This window comes from Melanotaenia boesemani, chromosome 8 (assembly GCF_017639745.1).
Source record: "Melanotaenia boesemani isolate fMelBoe1 chromosome 8, fMelBoe1.pri, whole genome shotgun sequence".
NCBI lineage: Eukaryota > Metazoa > Chordata > Actinopteri > Atheriniformes > Melanotaeniidae > Melanotaenia > Melanotaenia boesemani.
In genome coordinates this window covers 18,826,076-18,849,482 of record NC_055689.1, presented here as the reverse complement: position 1 = coordinate 18,849,482, position 23,407 = coordinate 18,826,076, and the positions used below count along the sequence as shown (strand labels likewise).

Sequence of the window (23,407 nt, the reverse complement as noted above, 5' to 3'; positions counted from 1 at the left end):
GCAAGGCACTCCGTTCAATATTATCACTCCCAGTGAGGGAACCAGTAGGACAGAGAGAAAGAGCATTTGGTATGTTGTTTCCCATTCAGCTGCTTTGATTCCCATTCTTCCTCATATGCTCCTATCTTTTTTATGTTGATATTTTAAGGGTAGATGATGCCGTCTGTATACTTCTAATTTTATGTGCTGCTACCTTCATGCAGCGTTCTGTGTTGTCAACATTGTTTGTTCTTACTCCTCCTATAATTGTTTGGCACCTGTGCTACTGTTATCTTAACACAGCATGCATCATAAAATTTTCATAAACATGCTGCATTTTTTTTCTTTTTGTAATAAATAACAAGACGGGAGCATTGCTTGAAACTTAAGCTTGTAACATGTTTAGAGCTTTTAGAGAAATGGTTTTTGACAAACACCTCTGCTGATCTGCTTTCACATTTCAAATGCATCAAATTATTAAACCGTAATTAGTCCTTAATATGAATCTGGAGAACTAGAGGCGGACAAACTGCACACACCGACCACAGGAACGCAAACTCCCCGCCCTCTATGTAAATTCTTGATGATCGTTAACAATCTAGCAAGTGTCAAGCGTACAGCCCTTTCGTCGGATCATGATGTTCTTTAATGATGAGGGATCAGAGGATGTGACAGCTCTTAAATCCCATTCACACTGAGGAGGATACACTCAGAAGCACATGTGGCATTAGAATGTAGTGTGACCTATATATGTTGGGTGCTCTGCAAAAGTTTTAGATTTTTAAATAATGAGGTGCCGGCAAGCGTGTGAAGGTTATTCAATCTTAATGTCCTCCTATTTCTGACAGCCTCCCTCACTCTGATAAAGGAGTCTGCTCACCTTTGATCAGGCCTGCCGACACGTGTCGACAGAAGCTGCTCGCTGGTTAAAATAAATTCTTAATTCGAACTTAGGGGGTGGTTGCAGGGTGGGTTGCCAGAGAGGGGGCATCATAACAGGATCTCTTGAAATTTGATTGGAGGAAATGAGGAGATGGGTGCACTGGTAATGATATTTTTGACACAGAGTTCTTTCATTTTACAAAGAAAACCTACAACAGAGTTTAGACTGACTGAACCTGACAAACTGTTATCCACAGGCAAGTAGGAACATAACCCTCAGTGATTTCATACTTTTTGTGCTTAGTATTTTGTGACTAGATTTGAATGAATTTAAGTCTGAAACGTGGACAAAAATGTGCAAAGTGCGCACATTTTCATGTTACTCTTTTCTTTATAATAAGCATTCAATACGTTTTCCCATTTTTAAGCTTAAGGGTAAAATATCCCAGGAGTTTAAAGGCACAATTTATAAGAGTTAACTTTTGTTCAAGCTTGGCAGCTTTGTCTCATTTTATTGCATCGTATTATTTTCCTCAATTCCTGTGGGTTCGTGCCCTTCCTCAATCCCTGTGGTCAGTGTCTCCACCTGTCTCAGTGTGTGGGCCAGACAGTAGGGAATGAATGTAGGTCTTCCCTGCCAGGGACCATGGGTCCCTGGTGTGGCTAATGGAGCAGAGAAGAGAATATCAATTAAAAGGTTATAAATATTTAAGAGCAGAGATATTCAATAATATAAGGGTGGGGGGTCCAGAAGACTCTTCAATTCTCAAGATGAAAGTTGTGGCATGATAAATGTCACTTGGCGCCACAAGTGTGTGTATGATGGATGGATTTGGACTCAGTAAGATATTACATGGCTGTAAAAATGTCAATCACCATTCAGATCCTCACATTTTATGAGCCCAGTATTAATGCATTTTTAGTACGGTAAAGATTAGAATTTTATCTACAACAAAACCTTTCTCTAAGATCTTCATTATATACCCCCCAACACCCTATCCCCACATGAATAATTTCTCAGTCAGCACTTTTCATCAAGCTGCTTTTATCAGAATATGGATCAGTTAGTAATGGATCCTTTCTCTTGTTGTTCTGCAGCACTGTTGCTGATTATACAATTAACATGCCGATCAAGCCTTAATTCTTAATATGTCGCACATCTTCCACCCAATATTCCACATGTGATTGTCAGCCAATCCAAGCATGCCAGTATTGATCTGCTGTCCAGCCTATAGAGACTGCTAGAAGAGGATGTCCTGATCTGATGGATTACTGTATGAGGCCCAGAGGCACAGGAACCTCAGTATTGATGTGGCTCTTTAATCCCTGGGTTGGACGTGACCTTGCTGTGTCACCCCCCCCAACAGACACACACACACATACACACACACACACACACACACATGCCCTCAACCCCCAGTTTCCAAACCAACTCACCCCCACCCCCTTCCTTCTTCCTTACATGTTGCAGTTTACACTTCCAAGCGCTGCATCGCAGCAGTGCGCCGGAGGTCACTCAGCTTGGCCGAGCACACTGACCCAGCTTGGATTCACTGGAAGTCACAGCTGGAACTCATCACCTAAAATTAGACAAAACAACGGAGTAAAACTCCAACTCTGAGTTTTATCCAAATAAAATTCAGTTTAATTCCTTTGGTCATTATTTTAGATTATGTAACTTTCAAATGATTTATAAAATCATAAAACTTAACTGCATCTGCATTCTGCAAGCAGAACTGTGTTTGTATCTCAGCTAAAACATTAAATATAATCTTTTGTTTTCTCTGACAGAACCAAGCTGTAATATTAAAGAAATTAATGATTCATGAAGGTCTCTGGGAGGTCTTAACCTCCTCCACAGAACCCCTGCAAAAAAACACACAAAGTCTTCACTTTTCAGTGCATATTGTGAATTCTGTGCCTGCATATGTGGATGAATCGTACGTCTATATTTTGTGCATTTTGGCCTCAGTCAGAAGTGTTTCCCTGAGAGCAAGAAAGGCCTGCATCTGTGAGGATTGGGTTGGGATTTTCATTTTCTTGAAACACCTTCTGTTCGGTTCTGCATGGTCCCACTTGGGACCTCAGTGCTGATATTTTTAGAGGGCATGTTCCGAGAGCCTAAGTCGCCAAGAGGGAAGGACAATGGAGGGTGTGATGTTACATCAATACTTGGCGCAAGTGGGGGGGGGGGAGAAAAAATCCTGGGTGGCCTTGATGAGTTCTGGAACGCCTTTCCTCAAGGAATTTCACAGTTTAAGAGCACCCTACAGAGCAAGGGTTTAAAATGGCCGCTACACCCACTGCATGTACACCCGCACCTGCCACCTGCACACATCGGTGCCACACACTCCTTGCCCTGAGGCACTGTGTGCTTGGCAGAAAAAAAAGGCTTTCTCCTAACGTTTCCTCCAGAGTTTCAGAAAAGCTGAGGAGTGCTTGCATCTGTGGGGCTTAAAATGGCTGCCAGTGAAGTGTTAAGGCTCTTCTCCCCAACAAAGCATAACCAGGGTGAGATGATTGTTTGATTGGAAGTAGGCTTTTTAATCAGTCCCATTGTTGAGAGTAATGGCCATGGCAGGGGAGGAAAAAAAAAGCTGCAGGCCATGCTGCCTATTTATAAGATGCTGTTTTAAATTTTCTATACTGCTGAATGAAAATATGTACTGGTGAGCTATACAATCATTTATCCGCTGTCAGAATGTTTTATCATCACTAGAAGAACTTCAGATTATACTAGTAATTTGAAAGATGGTTGCTAGTCCTGGTTCAGGGTAGTTGGTGGACCACCCCTGGCACTGCTGAGGCACAAAGCCAACAAGAGACAAAATGCAGATGGATTGAAGAATATTGATGTACGCGACCCGCGGCTGCCTGCAAGCAAGGCTGAATAATTTAAGGAAGTGTGTCGTGATGACAATCTAAGGCACAACAATCTCGGTTTTGTGTTTTAGTGAGCTGTGCTCCATACATCCCCAGCTCTGGCAAAGTCTGTGTTCTTTTGATAGATGCTGACTGATGCAACGCAGTTCTCACTGGCAGAATTTCATATTTCTTTGGTCCAGCCAAAACTGCAATCCTGGATTTATTAACTACACATATTCCCATCAGTCTAGTTTCATATACTGAAGTTTTGCTTGGGTGAAGCAGGGCAAACACAACTAAAACCATTTCTAATAACACAGGTGTGTGTGAGTGTGTGTTAGATGTGAGTGAGCATTGTGCCACCTTCTCTGCCTGTATATTTCTCACCTCACCTGCCCAGCACCTCCGTTATGGCATGAGTGGTTGAGTTACAGAGGTCCAAATTGAACCTGCATTTTTATTACGCCTTTTATTATTGTTTTTATTAAATCCAGAGTCTAGAAATCCATTTTATTGTCACCCAGAGGAAGCTGTAGTACCTCACTGCGCGGGTCACCCCTCTGACTATGTGGTGCTGTCATTTCCTGTGGCTCTACAGATCCAGAGTGCGCCCTCGAGAGGGCGGCGGAGGATGGTGAGACCAGGCGTCTGAGGAAGAGGCTGCTCTCTCCAGAGGAAGGAGAGGAGGGAGAGGAGGAGGACGAGGAGCCTGCGCTGCACAGCTGCGACAGTTGCCGGCAGGTGTTCGAGTCGCTGAGCGATCTCACCGAACACAAGATTAATCAATGCCAGCTGACAGGTAAACAACGTTCAGCCCACCGAGCCTTCCCTCCACTCTGCCACTCAGCTCTTCTCCCACTCCCACTCTCACTCTGTGCCTTCAACAAAGAATATGCCACACTATGTGTGTTAGTACACTGCACCATGGGAAACACAACACCAGACTACCAGTTTCATTGGTAGATATCCAACAAGTCAGGCCTCACACACATAGCATGTTATTTATATGTGTTGTGCATCCTCTAACCCACAAACAAGCTTCAATGTGTCCTTATAGTATGTTTATTTATAGTCTGAGCTCTCTGCCCTTGCTTGTTTCAGTGTAACATTTTACACAACGCCACGCTTATTCTTACAGCGGCCGTTAGTAACAGTTGGCTTCTTGGTCCAGCAGAAACCAGACCACCAGCTGCAAACAGATCATTGCTTCAGGAATGTTCCTCAGCTGGTCCCAGTGTTAAAGCGTTGCAGTAGTGATACCTTGTGGGACCGAAAGAGAAGGATGCCAATGGCAGACTGTGTCATTGACCTGTTGATGGATGAATAGGACTATAAATACCCTGACAAGGTGGCAGACAGAACTAATGATGTGAACTGAAGGTTTCCATGTGCTTCTCATGGACTTGCTGTCCTCCTTTACACGTCCTGATGGGCCTGTATAGAGAAATGCCATCTGACACACATTTTCCCTTTCTCACTATGTTCAGAAGCAAAACATGATCAGAAATGTTGCAACTTTATGTTTGATACAGTGCACTAGCTACCATCGATCATCCCAAAACAATTTAAGAGATGTTTAAGAAAATGCTAGTTTGGTCTCACTTCTGTTTGCATTCATGCACAGTTTGATTTATTATTTCACAACCCATAATCAGCAACCACAAATTATAGGTTGGATATCCCATGAGTTTTACAAAGATTTTCCATTAACCGTATAACAGACTCAGACTTGTGTTTGTACACAATATGTGTGTATTCCATCAAGCTCCAATAGACGTTAATTCAAGAACAAATGAATGCATGTGTATTGAATGTTACTTTAGTGACTATGGCTGTGCAGATGTGCTTTTTCGTATATATGCGTGTCACTGGTGTGCTCTTGTGTGTTAAAACAAAACAAAAATCAATAGCAGCTGGCAAAATTTGTGAAAGTATGAGAGTATTGTCTACTTTTGGATTATTTTTATTTAACAAAAGAAATTATCACCTCAAAGAAAATTAGTTCAACAACCTGCTGTCAAGCCCACACAGATGTCTTGAACCCCTGTAAGAGAAACGTAGAACATAAAGGGCATTATTTAATGATGATGTTACGTACTGCAACATTCAAGTGTGGTCACGCTGACATATCTTTTTCTGTAACTAAGCCTATTTTTATAAATGTCAGTCTTATGGACAAATAACTCTTAATTGCCCAATGATGAAGAAAAAAAAACCCCCCCCCCACACACACACAGTTTAGATAAGAGCCCCCATGGAAACTAAACAAAAGAATCTAATTGCCAGTAGGGTATTGTGATTGTGCAGAAACACCCTATTAGTATTCAAACACAGTGGGAGAAAAGAAACTTCTAGATGGCATACTAAGTATTTTAGATGTGTGTATGCATGTGTGTGTTTGCGTATTCTCAGGAATAAGGGAGATTTCCTATGTGGCATTATGTAGACATCCATGACCAATTAATCTGTCTTAGATCAAGTCTCTACTCACAGATGGATGCTTTATTAGAACCATTTTTCTAATCAACCACCAGCACCTGCTAAACCGCCGGTTTTTTTACTATTTCAAATGCTTTATTTTTGGTAAACAAATTGCAAAGCTTCACTGGAACAAATCCACATATGGAGATTTGCTTATTGACAGGACTTGGCTCTTTTTTCTTCCAGCTAATAGCACATAAGCATGCACAGTGTATTACCAGAACCAGACGTGCCCATATACAACCATTACCGCACATGTATTTTCTGGGATTCATTAGGATTCTATGTTATTCTACAATAAAAAAAATAATATTAATAATATTCTAACAGGAATAAGACAAAACAAACTAGATAAAGTCTACATATTCAAACTGAATGTCAACCACGCCCAATGGACAGAGAAGGAAAGAGATGTTACATGTCACCTCGATCAATGGCAGCCATTGTCTCTCCCCGTCTGGCAGAGGTATAACACCTTTCCATGCACTTAAGCTGTGACCACTGCAGTGCGCTAAGGGAGCGCATGGGTATGGATTGCCTTGTGTCCCCGATGCGATCGGTGCTATTGATTGCACTAATGCTGGACTGCGGAGGAAGGCAAGAGCCTGAGAAAGGGAGCAAGGGAGAAGGAGGGAGATGTGGAGAGGGAACAGAGAGAGTGCTGCAGGAATGTGTCCCCAGGGAGCCCGTCTTGGGTTGGGGCAGGGCTTCAGGAATGCTCCCCAGGAGATCCAGTGAAGGCTAGGGCAGGGCTGGAAGAATGCTTCTCCAGAGAGTTGAGAGTGGAGGCTGGCTGGGGCAGGGCTGCAAGAATGTTTCCCTAGAGCACCCCTTTAACTCTGGGGCAGAAGTGAAGGGGCTCTGTGGGGGGAGAGCACCCCCCCACGCCTCCGGCTCCAGGATGGCTACGGATCAGGTTTCCGTATGGGGATCAGCATCCTGCCGACAGGGCTTTAGGCTGCCCAGGGGAGGAGACAGGAGACTGGAGGCATAGCTATTCCACAGGCCTTTCCAAAAATTTCACAAGTGCTTTGTTTCTATTGCACTGTCTCACTGAATTGTCTGTACTCCACTGTATTGTTACAGATCCTTCATGAAGAAAGAGGAAACCGTGTTTGTACTTTGACTTTTGTTCTCAGTTGGCACAGGACATGTTCATATGCTAGATATGAGATTGCAGCGGTGGGCAAGGAAACCTGCCTTTAGACCCCTCTCGCCAAAGTAATACTTTACTCCCTGTTTCATTTCCGCATGTTAGCCCACACTGTAAATAAAAATAACACCTCTTGCTTAGAGTTTAATTCAAAAGATTACATTTTCACTGAGCTATTCACCGTCAATTCTTCAATTTCAGTGTCTCTGAAGGTATTTGAATAGTCTAGTGCACATATGGGCTGTCAGCCTGGTGGCTATTCTTTCATTACGGGTCCAGCTCCCTTGAGCAACACCTTTTCTTGTGTCCTTCACTGGAGGAGGGGCATGGCTGCTTCCCCCAGAGAGATCTGTGCCCTGCTATTTTAACCCTCTGTGAGATGACCTTTTTAATAAGTGTCTTTCCCTGTTTTCCTGCCGGCCACTGTGCGAGCAAACAGAGCATGTCTTCTGCTTCCCTCAGATAAAGGAATCAATCAGAGAGGGTGCAACGCAGAAAGAGAGACAGATAACTGGGCCATATATGGATTTATATTATGTAGATTTCCCCTTTCTGCATCCCTGTAGACACTGCAGAATGCATTCAGTTTCAATGGAATACATTTTAGATTTATGAGAAAAATACAAATGAAACACTAATACTCAGTGAGAAACAATAATTTCCCGACACAATGCAGAGGATGCTAATGTGATTGAAATAGTTTAGAAAAATATGAAGTCTGTTTGCTGTGGGGAACCAGACAAGTGTTTTTTAAACCCACTGATAAATGTTTTCCCCATCATTCCCAGCCACGACACAATTGTTTGAATTCGTTTACATCAAGGCTTTGGGTCAGCAGCATGGAAAGATTCAGTAATAGTCTCAACTATGAAACAAGCTCCTGGCAGTCCGTGTTTCAGACTAACTGTTTCCAACATGCTGCTATTGGTTGAGCTCCTTTTTTTTTTTTTTTTCCCTCAACTAACTTTGTGTATTGATCCAACAGCTGCTTTGTGGCTGCCAAGAAGAATGTGCCAAAGTGCATAGACTTTATTTGCTTCAAAAGGCCTCACATAAGAGGAAAGCGACATGAACAAGACCTGATTAGCCGAACTCTGAGCCACTGCCGTTCATCAGAAATTCTGCTGTGTTTTTGCCGGGGTGTCTTGCGACATCCTGGTACAAAGAGCAGCACACTGATTACAAGGCTTTGAAAGGCGGAGAGGCGGTCAGGGGAGAATAGCTACTTCTGGCACAACGCAGCCACTGAAAAGAGACCTCATGCTAGAGTGAGCTCTCACAATTGGACTTGAGTCGTTCCTGTGTATGTGTTTGTGGAGGGCAGTGGGGGGGAGGGGGGGGGGGGTGTTCTATGGGAGAAAGAAAAATAGGTATGGAGCGGAAGAGTGCTAAAGAAGGAAAGTAAGAGAAAGATAGTATTAAAGTAGAGGTTTGACTGTGTGGCATAGTCTCCCTGAGCACTTCCTCTTTGTGCAACAGTGCCAGTTACATTAACGGGAGTTTCATTAGGAATTCAAAGCATATGCCCTCATGAGGATGCCCTCCTTCTCTTTCCCCTGTGCATCACACCACACACATTATGCACTATATAAAGTATTTATTGGTCTTTGTCAGACGAGGGCTGCATTTTTGCAGAAGAACTATCCAAATAAGGATAGAGGAGTTTTTTGCTTATGTTTGTATGCTTACAGTATAAATGGCATTAGCCAGCACTGCAAATCTTCCTTACATTCACTTCCCCCCTCTATCTAACACACTCTGTCCCTCCCATGTTTGCTTGTTTATTCAGTCATCCACTTAGGCATTCATATGTATGCATACACATATGTATTAACCAGCACATACACGCATGCTCCCTCGCAGCACCTGCGTGCTTGCAGTTTGCATTTTAGAAGACACATAATTCATCGCCCAAGAGGCTCAACAGAAGCTGGGACTTCATCCAGTTGACCTCTTTCTTAAGTAGGTAGCCACAATACTGAGGATGACATGTGGACAAAACAGAGATAATGCCATATTCTCACTCAGAACTATGCAAAGGGAGCAAAAACACCATATCAAGAATATTGTGGTTCCCCCCTGCCCATGTAGCCTACCATTTAAACTACTGGTTATAGTTGTATGGCAATGACCGACCCATGGAGTTGCTGTCTCGGTTTCTCTTACACTCTCTTCATCTCTCCTTGGCCCTAGCTCTGCCTGTTCTTTGTTCATTTTCGTCCTAAGCTTGCAAGTCTTTTTCAGCGGCACAAGCAGAAGAATGGCACATTAAATCTTAATAGGACTGCGTCTGGCCGTGTTGAATTGCAGAGCGTGTTAAGCCGGCGCTTTCCTCCCCCTTGGCACACGCTCGTGGAAGTGGAAAACAATTGAATAAAAGAAACCGCTCCCTCCCTCTGTAACACAAGTGACTTCGACTGTTCTGCTGAAGCTATGAGATTGAACTGAGTCCAGCTCACAAATGGCTTAAGCTCTAAATGAGAAACTGTAGCATAAATTACATTAGCCCCTTCCAGGATGCACTGGCATACCTCCAAAATATGTAGAGGATTTACCTGACCACCCACAACGAAGATGTAACAATATTTCCATTTCAATGGAAGGGAATAGGAGTTGGAACAGAAATTGGATATTTCACAGAAAACTCAAAAAAATAAATTGAGAAGAAGTCAAAAGTAACCACTAAATGTAAGGAAGCTGTGGAGGTAAAATCAATTGGTAGAAAAAGGTAGAAAAGTAGAGGCAGACACAGTCAAGGTAGGAGAGAGAGCCAGTCTTAGCAGCAGCAGTAATGTGAGTCCAGGCCTGCTTTGTAAGGCAGTCAGAGGTGGTAATTAGCCAGTGATGAGTTGACTTGTTGTGTGTCCAGTGCTCGGCACTGCTGGGTGGGGCTGTGGGAGGTAGATAAGGCCAGCAGTGAGCTTATCTCTGAGAAGGACAGGCACCAGGCCTTTCAGGCAAATCCACCCGCGGACCAGCCGTATTTTATTAACAACATCATTAATGCCAGACAGGTTATGTGCAGTGACTTGGAAGAGAGACAGTGAAAAGTACCACAAAAAAAAAAAAAAAAAAAAGAGAAAAAAAAACAACAAATAAAGTCTCAATTCCTGCATGGCTGGCTAGTCTAAAGTACATAGGCACTAGCTGACGTGTTTTGAAAGCAAGGAGCTTGCGGAGATGTTTACCAGGTAGGCAGTCAACGGAAGGGCACGGAGTGCGAGCTTGGATCTTACCTCTGGGTTTTGCTTGCTCTCCTTTGGGTCCCCAGAATTCAAATGATTTTCTTTTTTCTCTTTCAAACGTGGAACTACTCACCAGAATAATGATTAAGCTGATACAGAGAAGCATAACTAGGCAGAGAGAAAAGGCAAAAATGTATTTTAAAAACTTAGTGGACATCCTGGGCTTAGTTTCTAAAAAAAAAAAAAAAAAAAAACCTAGTTAAATGTTGAAATTATTTAGACTAAGGTTTAGATGAATTTTGGGGCTGTGAAATTATTAAAATCTTTAATCAGAATAATCACAGCTTTCAAATTAATTAATCATAATTAATCACCATTCACAACTATGCCTGAAATTTGTCCATTTTAACTGTATTGTGTCAGCAGAAAGAGCCAATGCTACAAATATTTACTGTTAACTGACCTTGGGTAAATGTCAGATGTCCAAGGGTCAGTAAATGGAGCATGTAATGTACTTTTGTGTACTTCTGGGTTCTATGTTGTTTTAAATCATCTCTACCTTGTTCTAGATCATAATTCAGAATTCATATCATCTCACCGACCGTCTTCATAGTGAAAATAAAACCAACAGATGTGACGACAAGTTAAAAAGTCAACATTGATGAAGAAACTCTGATAAAACTGATGATCTGAATAAAAACACATTTTTTCCTTTTCTAATTAATGTATAAGTCTTTGTGCAGCAGTGATAAAAGTTCTACAGCAGCATCAACCAAAGTAAAACACTGTTGAAAAAAAATGATCATTTACTTTAGATAATCACTTTAGTTGTAATAATCAGTTCAATGTTTTATAAAATCTAGACCTTAAAAAGGGTCTCATTTGTGCCCTCCTTTTCCTGGTCAGTTGGCGAAGAATACTTTGGGGTGAATATAGCCAGTGTGAACCATGAGCCTCTAGTTTCCTCCTTCTCAGCCGAATGATAAATGCGACAGGAGAAAAGCCAATCGGCTGATCACCGGCAGCAATCATAATTCACGTAACAACATGAGAGGAGAAGGAGGGGGAGGAAGCAGCTGCTGCACAAACACAGAGACGACCAGAGAGGCACTAAAGCAGACACGTTGGTGCAAAACACAGGATAAGTTTTTAAAAAGAAAATGCAGGAAAAGTGCAAGTGTGGCTCATCTTTTCCATCTCGCCTCTCCACGTCCCTCTGTCATAACAGAGAAATGATGAATGCGTGGGGCTTGTCATGCCGCGCATGCATATATTGCGTTAAAAATATGAATGCAGTTAATTACAAAAATGTGTTACTGCCATTATCACGTTACTTTTGACAGTCCTAATTAATTGATATCTTTTTAATTTAAAGAATAAAGAAAAAATGCATTTGTTGTCTAATGTATTTGTTTGCAGTAATCCCCATTTCCTTTGATGAAATTATGTTAAGCAAATGAGCGTTGACTTTCTCTTCTTTCACAACGTAAATGACTGTATCAAAAGTACAAGTCAAACAAACACTTTGTTTTTAACTTGTGATTAACACTTTGTATAAGTGTTTTACATGCCTAATGCTCTAAGTGGGATTCCTCTGTAACAATCTACCATAATAATCCCACTCTCATCTTGTAAGGAAGATTTCCAGTCAAACTCAAGAGCCCTTTCTTCACTCAGTGAGCTGAAGGAGACCAATGGGCGAGGTCCATCCATCCATCCATCCATCCATACATTCATCCATTTTCTACTACCACGGGTTCAGGTCACAGAAGCAGCTGCATAGGCAGGGCAGCCCAGACTTCCCTGTCCTTGTTCTTAATTTTTTTTATATATATTTCATTTTTTCATTTATTGTTTACAGTTATTCAGTCCAAGTGACATACATACCCCCTGAATCTTTTTTTAATCATCCAGAAGTATAAAAACCTTCATTATAATCATAATATAATATCATAATTTATTGGTTAGCATGAGAGATTACTTTTTGCTTGTATGTCAAATAGAAAATGTCAAATACATCAGTAGCAAGATCCACTCATCAGCTAACAAAATTAAAAAAAATTTAAATGTACTTGTACTTTTTATCAATTATTTGAAGATGAACAATTAAAAAAAACATCATGTAATGCTAATGTAACAAAACAGTGCTGGATGTCAGGTGACATTGATTTATTGTGTCGCACGTCAACAGTTCAATATTGAATGCATGCCGAGTCATTCTGGCATCAATGCAGCTCCAGTAGAGGACCCATGCATTCAGTGCAGCCATGTCCAAAATGTTATAACACATCTCAACAGGCCACCTTCTGGTTGCAGCTAACAATGAATACTGCATCGGTATCTTGTCAAGGATGTCTATTCCTAACTTGGTCATATTGTAGTAAGAGGAGCTGGTTATTTCTCCCCTATGAAAAGTTTTCCGCATTCATTTGTTGGAGCATATCCAAAGCTTATTCTGCAATCATTCTTCTGCTTCTTTTCATTTTTTATTTTTTATTTTTTTATGTTTTCAGCAGCGTTAGTTTGTCTGACTGTCTGTTGTGGATGGATTTTGATTTAATTTTCAGTAATGGAATAAAGGGACAAATGATCACATCTTGGGTGTGATCCAGATCACTTTCTGGATCCAGGAATTTTTAAGGATTCTTTACTATTGGGAGATAGGAATAATTTTGCCATTACAGCTTCTAACTCGTCAGATAATGCCCAGAATCACTAGCAAAAACAATAATAATATTTTAAAAAAAAAGAATAAAGAAATAAAAGTAATAATAATAATTATTATTACAAGATTACAACATGATAGATGTTATAATTCAACATTGTTTGACCCAGATCATGTTGGAACTGGTGATCCAGCAGGATCAAAATATAGGTGGTACTGGGTGGGTTATTGGGCCTTTTGAGGTTTCTCTACGAGACAAAATTTGGTTATGGCCTCATTTAGTCTAATCAATATGTTTAGCAATTTCTATGTAAGAACTACTTTGATTTTAAGGGGTTCTTTCCATATATGGCAAGGTGAGAGTGATAAGGTAAATCTAAACCAACATTTAACACAATGTAATGAGGGTTTAAAACTCACAAAGTCTGCAAAACTCCATCACAGACACCCAACAGAAACATTCACAGGCTTTTGAATCATGTATATCAATACTTCTTAATGAAAAGGTCAAAGGATTTTGCTTATGTCTGTGTGTGGAAATGTACTGTGCATTGATCCCCATAGGGCTTTTTCCTTAGATGGCTTTTGCCAAACTTACCAGTAATGGGAGGAAAGGAAAGAGGGAGACGGAGGGCGGTGGAAAGAGTGACCAGTCCGACAGGTTTATGTGTCCCTGCAGGCTGAGCACTGTGGAGCAGGCCCACAGGAAGAAGCAGAGCCAGCTGTGACGGCATCCTGCAAGCCACTGTGGTTCAGGAGCTTTGGGGCTACATTATCAACGACTCAACATTTCCCCCATCCTCTACCCCTCCCTGGAGTTATTTTTGTTGGCCAGGGGGTAGTGTTTGGGTGGGGACTGCAATGGGGCTCTGCAGAGCAACCACTCCTATACCTCAGAATGTCAGTAGCTACAGTCAACCACCCACATGGACTGAGACTCAAATATAATGTAAAGTAACACATTTGTTCCTTAGTGCTAATTGCCATTTTCAGATTGGAAGGTGGGTTCATAAACTTATCTTTATAGGATGGACGGGTGTTGTTTAAGGTCTCCAAGGCCACCAGCTGGACTGTGCTTTGGCAGAGGGAGCAGCATGTGTTGGTACAAACTGTAATGGCTTGACAGTAAAGCCATGCTGTCAGCTAATACAGAGACTTCCTCGTAATATTAAGACCAGTGGACAGCAGGGGGTACAGCATTACTTAGAATGTAAAGGTCATCTAATCTATTCCACCTCCAACTTGCCTGGCTGATCAATCATACTGGAGGAGTCAATCGATTTGATCAGAGAGCCTCTCCTAAGAGATGGTCTTCTAATGAGTAGCAGGGATTCTGCGAAGGCTGCAGAATGTGCCAGCTTGGTGCATGTCTCTGCGATAAGCCCAGACATTAAAATCCTCAATTAGATTGTAACTCACCACCTGTAGCAGTCATTTTTAAAATAAGCCTCTGCTTTAGAACAGTAAAGAACATCTATCCTTACTATTGCTTCATGGGGGTGTCAGGCTCATTCTATATGTGCTGCATGTATACTAAAATCAGATCAACAAAATCCTTCATGGCTGACTGGCAGCTAAGAGAGATTGTGCTGTAGTAAACAGAGTGGTAATCTTTATATTAGGACATTATGTGCCCCCAGTCAAAGCATGATGCATCTTTCTCATCATGAATCTGGTTTGTCGAACATACCCCACAAACAAAGTCAACAGACAAAACCAACTTGTGATTGGATTTTAATCCAATTGCATTATTATTCAGGCCTCCCATTGGCCATTCATTACTCTCACATTGAGCTTGTGTGGGTTGTTATCACCCAATCACCCAATCAGGCTCTAGACTGTATTCTGGAGAGCATGCTTTCGTTTGCATCCTTTAAACCCTGTGAGCCTTCCCTCTGTCCTGGTCCGCCAACGGAATACCTAATTCCAAAGTAAACTGATTGCTCCCTCCAATAAGATTACACTGTGATGATGTTAGCCAAATGAGACCACTACTCAGATGCAACCAGGGCAGGCAAGAATGCTTACTGCAAGATGACTGATCAGCATGTTAAGAGAAACAAGGTTGGGGGGGGAGGAGAAAATGAGGGATAGAAATCGAAAGAGTGTGAGAGAGTTGTGAGCGTGGGGGTAAAGCTGAAATGTAATTTGCTTCTCACCTCAGGCGACTGGGCTCTGAGGCCAGTAAATATGCAAACAAGCTGAGCTTGGCCATCAATATGAAGACCCAAGATGATTACTAATATCCACCACCGAAGTAGATTGAGATCTATGCCATGAAACATGAAGGGAAAAAGTGAGGTTAGAGTCCAAACAGTATTGCCATGTTGACCCCCAACATGATGATCAATTTAGAGTTAGTAATAAAGTTGACCTTCAATTTGCACTGATAATGATGCATGCATATCAGTTAAACAATAACAACAAGGATATTGGTATCTTAAACATATAATTGTTTTTAAAAAGAAACATCAATGATGCTGTGAATATAAATCAGAAACTGATGCTGTAACTTCTCAGTAACTTTGAACCTTGTTCTCAAATCACCTCCGTCTTTACATCATGGAGAACTCCTTCCTGATATGAGCTCTTAGACATGCTGCAAAGTAGTTTACCAGCCCATTGTCATTCCCTGTCCGTAATCCGGGATAAAAAAAAAACCTATGGGACACAGACCGGTCTGGAGTCATTAGGTGTGTGTGGGGCTTACCCAGACAGCCAGATAAACCAGATGCCTCAGGATGGCCAGGGGTCATCTCTCTGTGAGAACATGTTGTTGATGTCCTTGTTTCTTTCTGCTTCTTCTTCTCTTCCTGCATTCTTTCACCTTCCTTCATCATTCCCTCTCTTTCTTTCTTTGCCTTGATTGCTCTGCACAGTCATCACAAACACAGAGGTCTGTGGTGGAGCTTAGCAGCCGAAGAACCTGTCAGCTAAAGGGAAGGAGGAAAGACAGACCGGGGAGTTGTCTGTGGCCCTGGGTTGAATGCCTGAGGGTGTGCTACGTGTGGAGGATAGTTAGTGCAGAAGGACACACTGCAGTCTGCAGGTGAATCTTCTCATTTTTGGAGACTTAATGCATTTGAAACATCACCTCTAGGGGGAGGTGTTATGACTTTCTGTTACAGAAGGAACCTTGATATAAAATGCAGCAAAAGCTGTGTTTCTTTTCTCCAAATGCAGCACAAGGGGCATGTATGAGGAATATATATTCAAAGAATGTCTTTTCAGTCCTAAATATAATTGACTATTCCTTGTATTTTAGAATGTGTTTCCAGCATTGAGCTTTACTCTCTGCAGTGAGTGCACAAGGCTTGAGGATGTTTACCTGGCATGGTGCCTGTTGTAGCTGCCCTCCTGTTGAGGAAAAGCAGGTCAGGCTATAGCTTTGTGTTTGTTTGCACATGTGAGCATTTTTGCGGGTGTGAATTAGATTGTAAAGGTGTACGCATTTGTGTGTTCATGTGTGTGCATGTGTACAAAGCGGAGGGGGAGATCATTAGGGTAGAGAGAGTCAGCGCGCATTACGTTCACTCAGGAAAAAAGATGTATGTCTAATGTAAGCATTTATTTTTCAGAAGAAGGAGGCATGGTCAGGCAACATGGGAGATGCTGAGTATCAATTCAGATGAACCATCTATCTGTTCAGCCATCAATCTTCTCTTTTCTATTCCTCTGCTCATTTACTCATCCTTCCATTTATCCAGCACATTCCTTGGCCAAAGGGCCATGTCACTTTGTGACCCTGATAATCTGGACCAATTTTCTTTGCAATTTATTTCCTAGCCAACTACCCACCTGGTCAAGCAGTATCAGGCTCCTCAAGGTAGAGCCACTTATCCCAGCAAGCCTCTTCCCACCAATCACATTTTTTCTCCATGTCAAACTTCAGATCTTTCCTTTTTGTGTGTTAAAGTTTCAGTTCATTACTGCAGTAGGACAGTAACCTTTCCTCTTGTCTTTATACAGCTCAGTTATCAATCAAAGTCAAATGTTGCCATTTATCCATTAAATGCTAAAAAATCTCAAAGTTTCTCAGCAATAGGACTCCAGTTTGAACTCTTATACCCAGCGAAGATGTGTATTACACAACCAATCTCACAAACAATTCCTGTTCATAACCAGGTGACTGCATTGCCAACTGACCAGAGTGCAAGACAAAATTAATTATTTGATGAATTAGCCTACATTGAAAAAAAAAAAAACAACAATCTGACATGTAGTCACACCTATGGTGTACTTGAAAAAGACTTTGGTGAGTTGTTTGTTGGTTGACATATGCTTATGCAGCATAAGATGTGTTTGTGCATGCTGATGGCATATTTACGAGAAACATTTATATTATGAATACCCATGGCTTTTGGAAGCATAAAGTTACTTTACAATAATATCTAACACTGCCATGCATCTGTTATTAACCCCCAATGTTTCATCATTGCTTTCTATTATCATATTCCATTTCTGTCCACGGCTCTCTCTGCAACCTCCCCTCTTTCTCTTTCTTTCTTTCACCCTCCCTCCATCCTGTCATGGCTCCTCAGTATTCTGCTGCTGTCTTGTGTGGAGTGATTTTGCCCAGACACGTCTGGCTCTGGGTAAAGTGCAGTCCCCAGAGAGCGTGCTCCGCAGCCCCCAGGTCGCAAGCACCATGAATACATTATGATCCCCATTTCCATCCTGTTGCCACGGCAGCACTTTTTGAGCCGCAGGGCGATTAAGACGTGTGCTGTCGATACCCTGATAGGAGCAGAAGTTGGATCTAGAAGCTGGCCTTTGATCAGATTTCATCCTCCAACCTGCTTTTGGTGGCTTTAGTGGAGGAGGGTGAAGGCAGAACCTTGTGGGTTTTTCTTTGGTGACAGCTCATCTGGTGTACGTATACCATGTATCCATCCTCAAGTTCTTTTTTTGCACCTCTGTGCTTTATCTCCCTCTTTCCTGCCTGAAACCATCCCCCCCCCCCCCTTATTCTCATTTCCTTTGCTCTTCCCGATCATCACAGTTCAGCTAAGGCAGCATTATACGCAGACTTGCTCTGCTCTATGATATTTTGCTATCCTCACAAAGGAAGCAACTCCCTTACCTTTTATTGTTTCCTTTTTTTCTTTGGGGGATGATGTATAAAACATGGTGCCTCAGGTAGAGGATGTTGGGTAGGAAGCCATGTCCCCCTAAATGGCCAGCCGTGTGCATGCGCCTAACACTTCACTGAGCAATCTGTCAACATGTCAGCAACACATGTTTTGTAAAAAGCCTCTGGTGGGAGCCAGGGGAAAAAAGGCACTCCTGCCAGACCAGAGAGGAAATGCTTTTTTCTCTTCTATGCAGTGGATTTTCTATTGCTGGTGCTCAGTCCCACGGGCCCCCCACCACCACCCTCTCCTCCCCCACACATACACCCGTTGTCTGCACTTCAGAAATTTGAACTGGGGACCCTCGAGGGGGTTTACAGGGAGGGTGGGGGTAGGCTGGGAGGGAGGGGCTCCCTCTTTTTCAGAGCGTATGAAATTGTGAAGGTATATTGTGGCAGGTCCCCAAGCGGTCTTTTCTAATACCTGAGTTTCTGGCGAAGCTGGAAATTACCAGCGGCTCCCCCGAGGGACGGCTTTATCCACACCAGGAAGGGGAGCAGAACTCAGTGGGGAGGTTACTTAATGCATGGCTGAAATAAAAGAATTTCTGAGAGACAGAGGCTGAAAAGCTAGCTTTTTTTTTTCTTTTTCTTTTTCAACCCCCCTCATTCCCCTTCCCTCTCCCTCTCTCTTTTCCTCCCCAGTAGTATAGTTTACTACTCTCTGCCTTCTCTTGAAGGGTTCTAGTTTAATAAACTTTCAGAGGATCCTGCTGGTGCAGACAGCTAGACAAATACCCTTGTGTGTTCTCTTTTGTCGAAGATACAGCTTTTTGTTATGTTCTTGCAAATTTGATTTCTCCCTCTGTCTTTCGTTTTCTCTGCCGCCCTCTGTCTCTCTCCCCTTCTGCATTTGTCTTCATCTCCCTTGTCCTCCTCTTGCTTTCTGTCTCCCTTTTTGATTCACACACACACACACACAAAGTCAAACTCTGTCTCTTGTGGTTGAGTTTATTGTTTGGTCTGTCTGTTCGTTCTCCCCCTCTGTGCTCCCTTTTGTTTTCTGTATGTTTTGTTGTATTGTGCACAGAGGCTGAGATGCAGATAGAATGCAGACAGTTTGCCCTGGGTGAAGACTGTGCACAAGCACCCTTGGTATCTATTTAGCAAAACACATTCATTTGTTTACACATGACCAAATGGATAAAACTTCACCTTCTGTTGAAGCAAACTTTATGAGGTACTGTTCGCCTGGAGATTTTATACATAAAGTCTTTTACAATCTGAAATCCAAAATGACATTTTCTGTGGAAATCAGCATTATGTATTTAATGTCTATGGATAATTAACTTGCTGTGTTCAAAACCTCAAAAACAACATCAAACTCTCATCTATGTATGAAATGCATTTCCTTACTCCTTCTGTCTTCCTCCTCCTCTGTTGGTAAATAATTCAACCTTTTCCCTGTAACAAGTGCTGGCCTTAATAGGGAGCAGTACCTGTGGTTGGGATAAACAAGGCAGCCGGCCTTAGCAGTGAAACAGAGGGATTTCAGCTTCATGAGGGCAGAGGAATAAGTTGTTTCCTTCTGAAAGGCAGAGTAGACTGGCTGACATTAATTAAACCCTATAGGATAAAGGTTATCTGAGGCCTAGCAAGGCAGAGACTGTGCATGTAGGATGTCTGCCGAATCCTAATCAAGACTTCTTATTAAAGGGACATGAGCTGGTTCAGACATGTATAATTTGTGCAGCATGTTTGGGATGTTATTTTCAAAAATTTGGTGCGTATTTTGGGAGTTACCGATGCAGAAGAATGACATTTCACCTAACAGGTTAAAAATATTTCCCATCTCTTTGCAGATCCAGATACAAGGAAACAATCAAAGCAGAAAATAAATAGAAACCATCTAACAAGCACCTCCACTACATTTCCAATGTTCTGGACATTTTCTGAAAAATAAAGATGAGCAGCTTTCTGAGTGTTGCCAACCAAACACTATAATGAAAGGATGTGCCTCTTCTCCATTGAGGTGCACCTGTGACTGAGTCATGTGACCCTCACTTTGAACATGGCACTTCAATGCCAGTCATGTTTTACTAATTACCTGGGATGCAATGCACCACGCCTGTGCCCATATTTTCTTCCAGCTGGGTGCATAGTGTGTGGGATTATATTCCTCAACTATAACTACTCCCCCTAGACACTCAACAACCACACAGATGAGGGGCCATAGAGGGCTGAAAACACCACTTTTATCTATTGGCTTTCTCTTTTTGTGCTGGATGTAAAGACAAGACAAACATTGTGGATCCTCCCAGGCAGATAAAACACTCTGCATGATGTGCTATGTGTGTTTTGACCGGTGGTGAGCTATAAAAATCTCTTTCTTTCACTCTCTTCTTGACTCGTCATCTTATTTGCATGTCAAATTTAATTAAAGGTCACATTATTGATGATATTCTCTTGATATTCAAAATAGCCAAGTAAGCCATTGGATGAATGACACAGGATTTATTATCATCTCATTGGGTGCTGTTTCTATATTAGTGACTGCATCAACAGCTCACCCACTTTAATAGTAAAAGACCAACGTCTTCTCCTTTCATATACTGATAGCAGAGAGTGTCCTTTCATCTACAACGGCCCCGTGAAAAGTAATTAGCTGATATGGATGTTGCTGGCAGTGATAACTGATATTGTGGGACTACTACATTCACTGTCCTGAATGATGGTCCTTGAAATTAGTTAATTAAAGAAAGCTGTACATTCAGATTGCCACATATAATATTCCAAGAAATGAGAACAAAACTGTTGCAGTATCTGTGAAAAGAAGTCATAAAGATTTGATATATTGTAGTCTTTTCTTCCCTTTTTTTATTAGAACCCATAACTTACCTCTTATATTTGATTTGTACACTTAATATTGCTTGTAATGTAGAAATCAAATGTAAAGTCATACTGTGCATCTTAGATCTTTCATCTGTTTTTTCTCATATATTGAATGGTTCATAATTCAAATTGTGAGGGTTTTGTTTGGAAGTCATACCAAGTTCCTCTCCTGAGAGAGATATAAATAGCCCAGGTGGTGGTGCACAACTAAGTAAATGGCTACTAAGCCAAGATGTACTTGGTCTATGTAAATAGGGAGAAAAGTATGTGTTGAGGTGTTGGAATGAGAGGAGGGCATTCATGGGTAAAGTGAACCTTAATAATCTCTTTTTATGGATTCTTCTACAGTGACCCTGAAAGTTTTCCACTAAGTCCGTCAGCATGCAAACTTTTAGCTAAACAATTCAGGAGAAAGGGTTTTTTTTGTCAGCTGATAAATAGATAAACAGGAATAAATCAATGTGATATGATGGATGAATAAGTAAAATGCCCTGTAGTCATTTGTCTGGTTGTATTCAGGCTTCATATTGCATCCCAGCTCTGCAAATGAAGATGAGGGTGAGGGCAGTGGACTTCTTCATCCGCTGAGGTGTGTGCATATTTGTTTGTATGTATCCGTGTGTTTGTGTGCGTGCTTTTATTATCCTTTCAGTAATAAGATACGATGATGATGAGGAGCTGCCTGGATACCAGCAGAAAACAATGCAAGAGGAAACAAAGCAAACCCCTAAATCTGTCTGCCATTTGTGCTCACATACTGTACACACATGTCATGAGTATTCTGGCACAGTTACTGGGCCAGGGAAGTGCTGGTCTGGGGCCTGGCCCATTCTCTAGAGACAACCCCTCGCCTCCTCCCTCTCCACCCCCTTCCCCCTTCCTGTGCAAGTCTGTGGACACAGTCAGAGGCGACAAGGTTGCACAACAGCTCTCGAAACCTTCACTTTGCAAACACGATCATAAAAACAAAACACAGGCTGCCATTAGGAATCTGTTTAAAAGGGAAAAATAATTAGAACAACTGTGATAATTGTGTCAAGGGGGAAATAGATCAGACGAATTATGGGAAGAACCAGAAAATCTTGCCACGGCTTTGTTACTTTGCTGTTGGTTCATTTCGACATTGATCCACCCTTCCATCTGTCATCCTTTTCCTTCGCTCCTTCGTCAGCTCTCAATTTTTTCCTTTCTTTCTGTCTCCCATTCCTGGATTTGAAAGTGAAGGAGCCTTCTGGCTTTAACGGAGAAGGGATGAAGATGTTTATTCATCTGGAGGGTATTAGAGCTATGATTAAGGAGGGGAGGGAGCTGTAAGGCTGATGCGACGTCTGCATTGCTCGTTCGTGGGCCGCCTTCAGGATTCTAGCCAATACGCCAGGAAAACAAGAAAATGAAAAAGGATGAAAAAACTTGTCTTGAAATTTGTATCTCTCGGGAAAGAACAGAAGTTTAAATTTTAGCTGTCTAGCACACACTCTTATTCTTGCTCTCACTGCCTGTCCTCACAACTCAGCTAATTATTACTGAATGCGGATTCTGTTGAACCTTGGAGAGGTGTCAGCACTACAGTCACTGAAGGTTAAGAAATCTTGACATTTAAGACAGGGATGCATGAAAATACATTGTCTTGCTTGAGTTGATGCTTGTTTTTTCCCCCCTCCCCATTCTTCCTCCACGATGCATGTTTTCTTCTCCCTTCTGGGCTGTCTGCAGTTGTTTTAACACTGACAAGCTGGACCGGTATTGAAGAGATATCAAAAAAAGTCAGAGTGTATTAATCAGGCGAAGCAAAGGTCAGGGGTCAAGAACGATTGCAGGGATTTTTCTAAGCTATGCTAAAGCTAAAGGAATAGTTCATTGTTAGCCTGGTTTGTCTGTTTTTATGTAACTTTTATCATCCTATGCAGTGAGAAAAAAAAGATGACAATATCAGTTTTCATGAGCAGTTTTTGACCAACTAACTGCCCTTTTAAAAATATTTTCTATGTACTGATCCAAGTGTCTAAAGTTATGCTTAAAAGTGAGATAATTCTGAATTGAAGTCTAGTCCAAGTTTTATGGATCGCTCTTAGGTTGCTTGATTAAAAAAATTAGACCTATTTTCCAAATTCACTCAGCCCTGTGTGGGGTTTTAAGTAATAGATAGTGTCTCTTGAAACTTGCAGAGCAGACCCTATTTTAATGAAGCAACCCTCTTGTACAGTAACTCAGCAAATTTCGATATGCACAACTAT

The 23,407-nt window shown here is 41.8% G+C and overlaps 1 protein-coding gene across 5 annotated transcripts in view; it reads left to right on the top strand.

Moving 5' to 3' along the window:
* Nucleotides 1-23,407, top strand: part of LOC121644089 (zinc finger protein 521-like) — a 91,363-nt gene that overhangs the window by 9,972 nt on the left and 57,984 nt on the right. For all 5 annotated transcript variants that reach the window (XM_041991788.1, XM_041991787.1, XM_041991785.1 and 2 more), the window contains exon 3: nt 4,325-4,525. Coding sequence is in view for 3 of the 5 variants with exons in the window: in XM_041991785.1 (XP_041847719.1) it covers nt 4,325-4,525 (201 nt within the window). In the remaining 2 variants the exon portion in view is untranslated. The remainder of the gene's footprint in view (nt 1-4,324; nt 4,526-23,407) is intronic.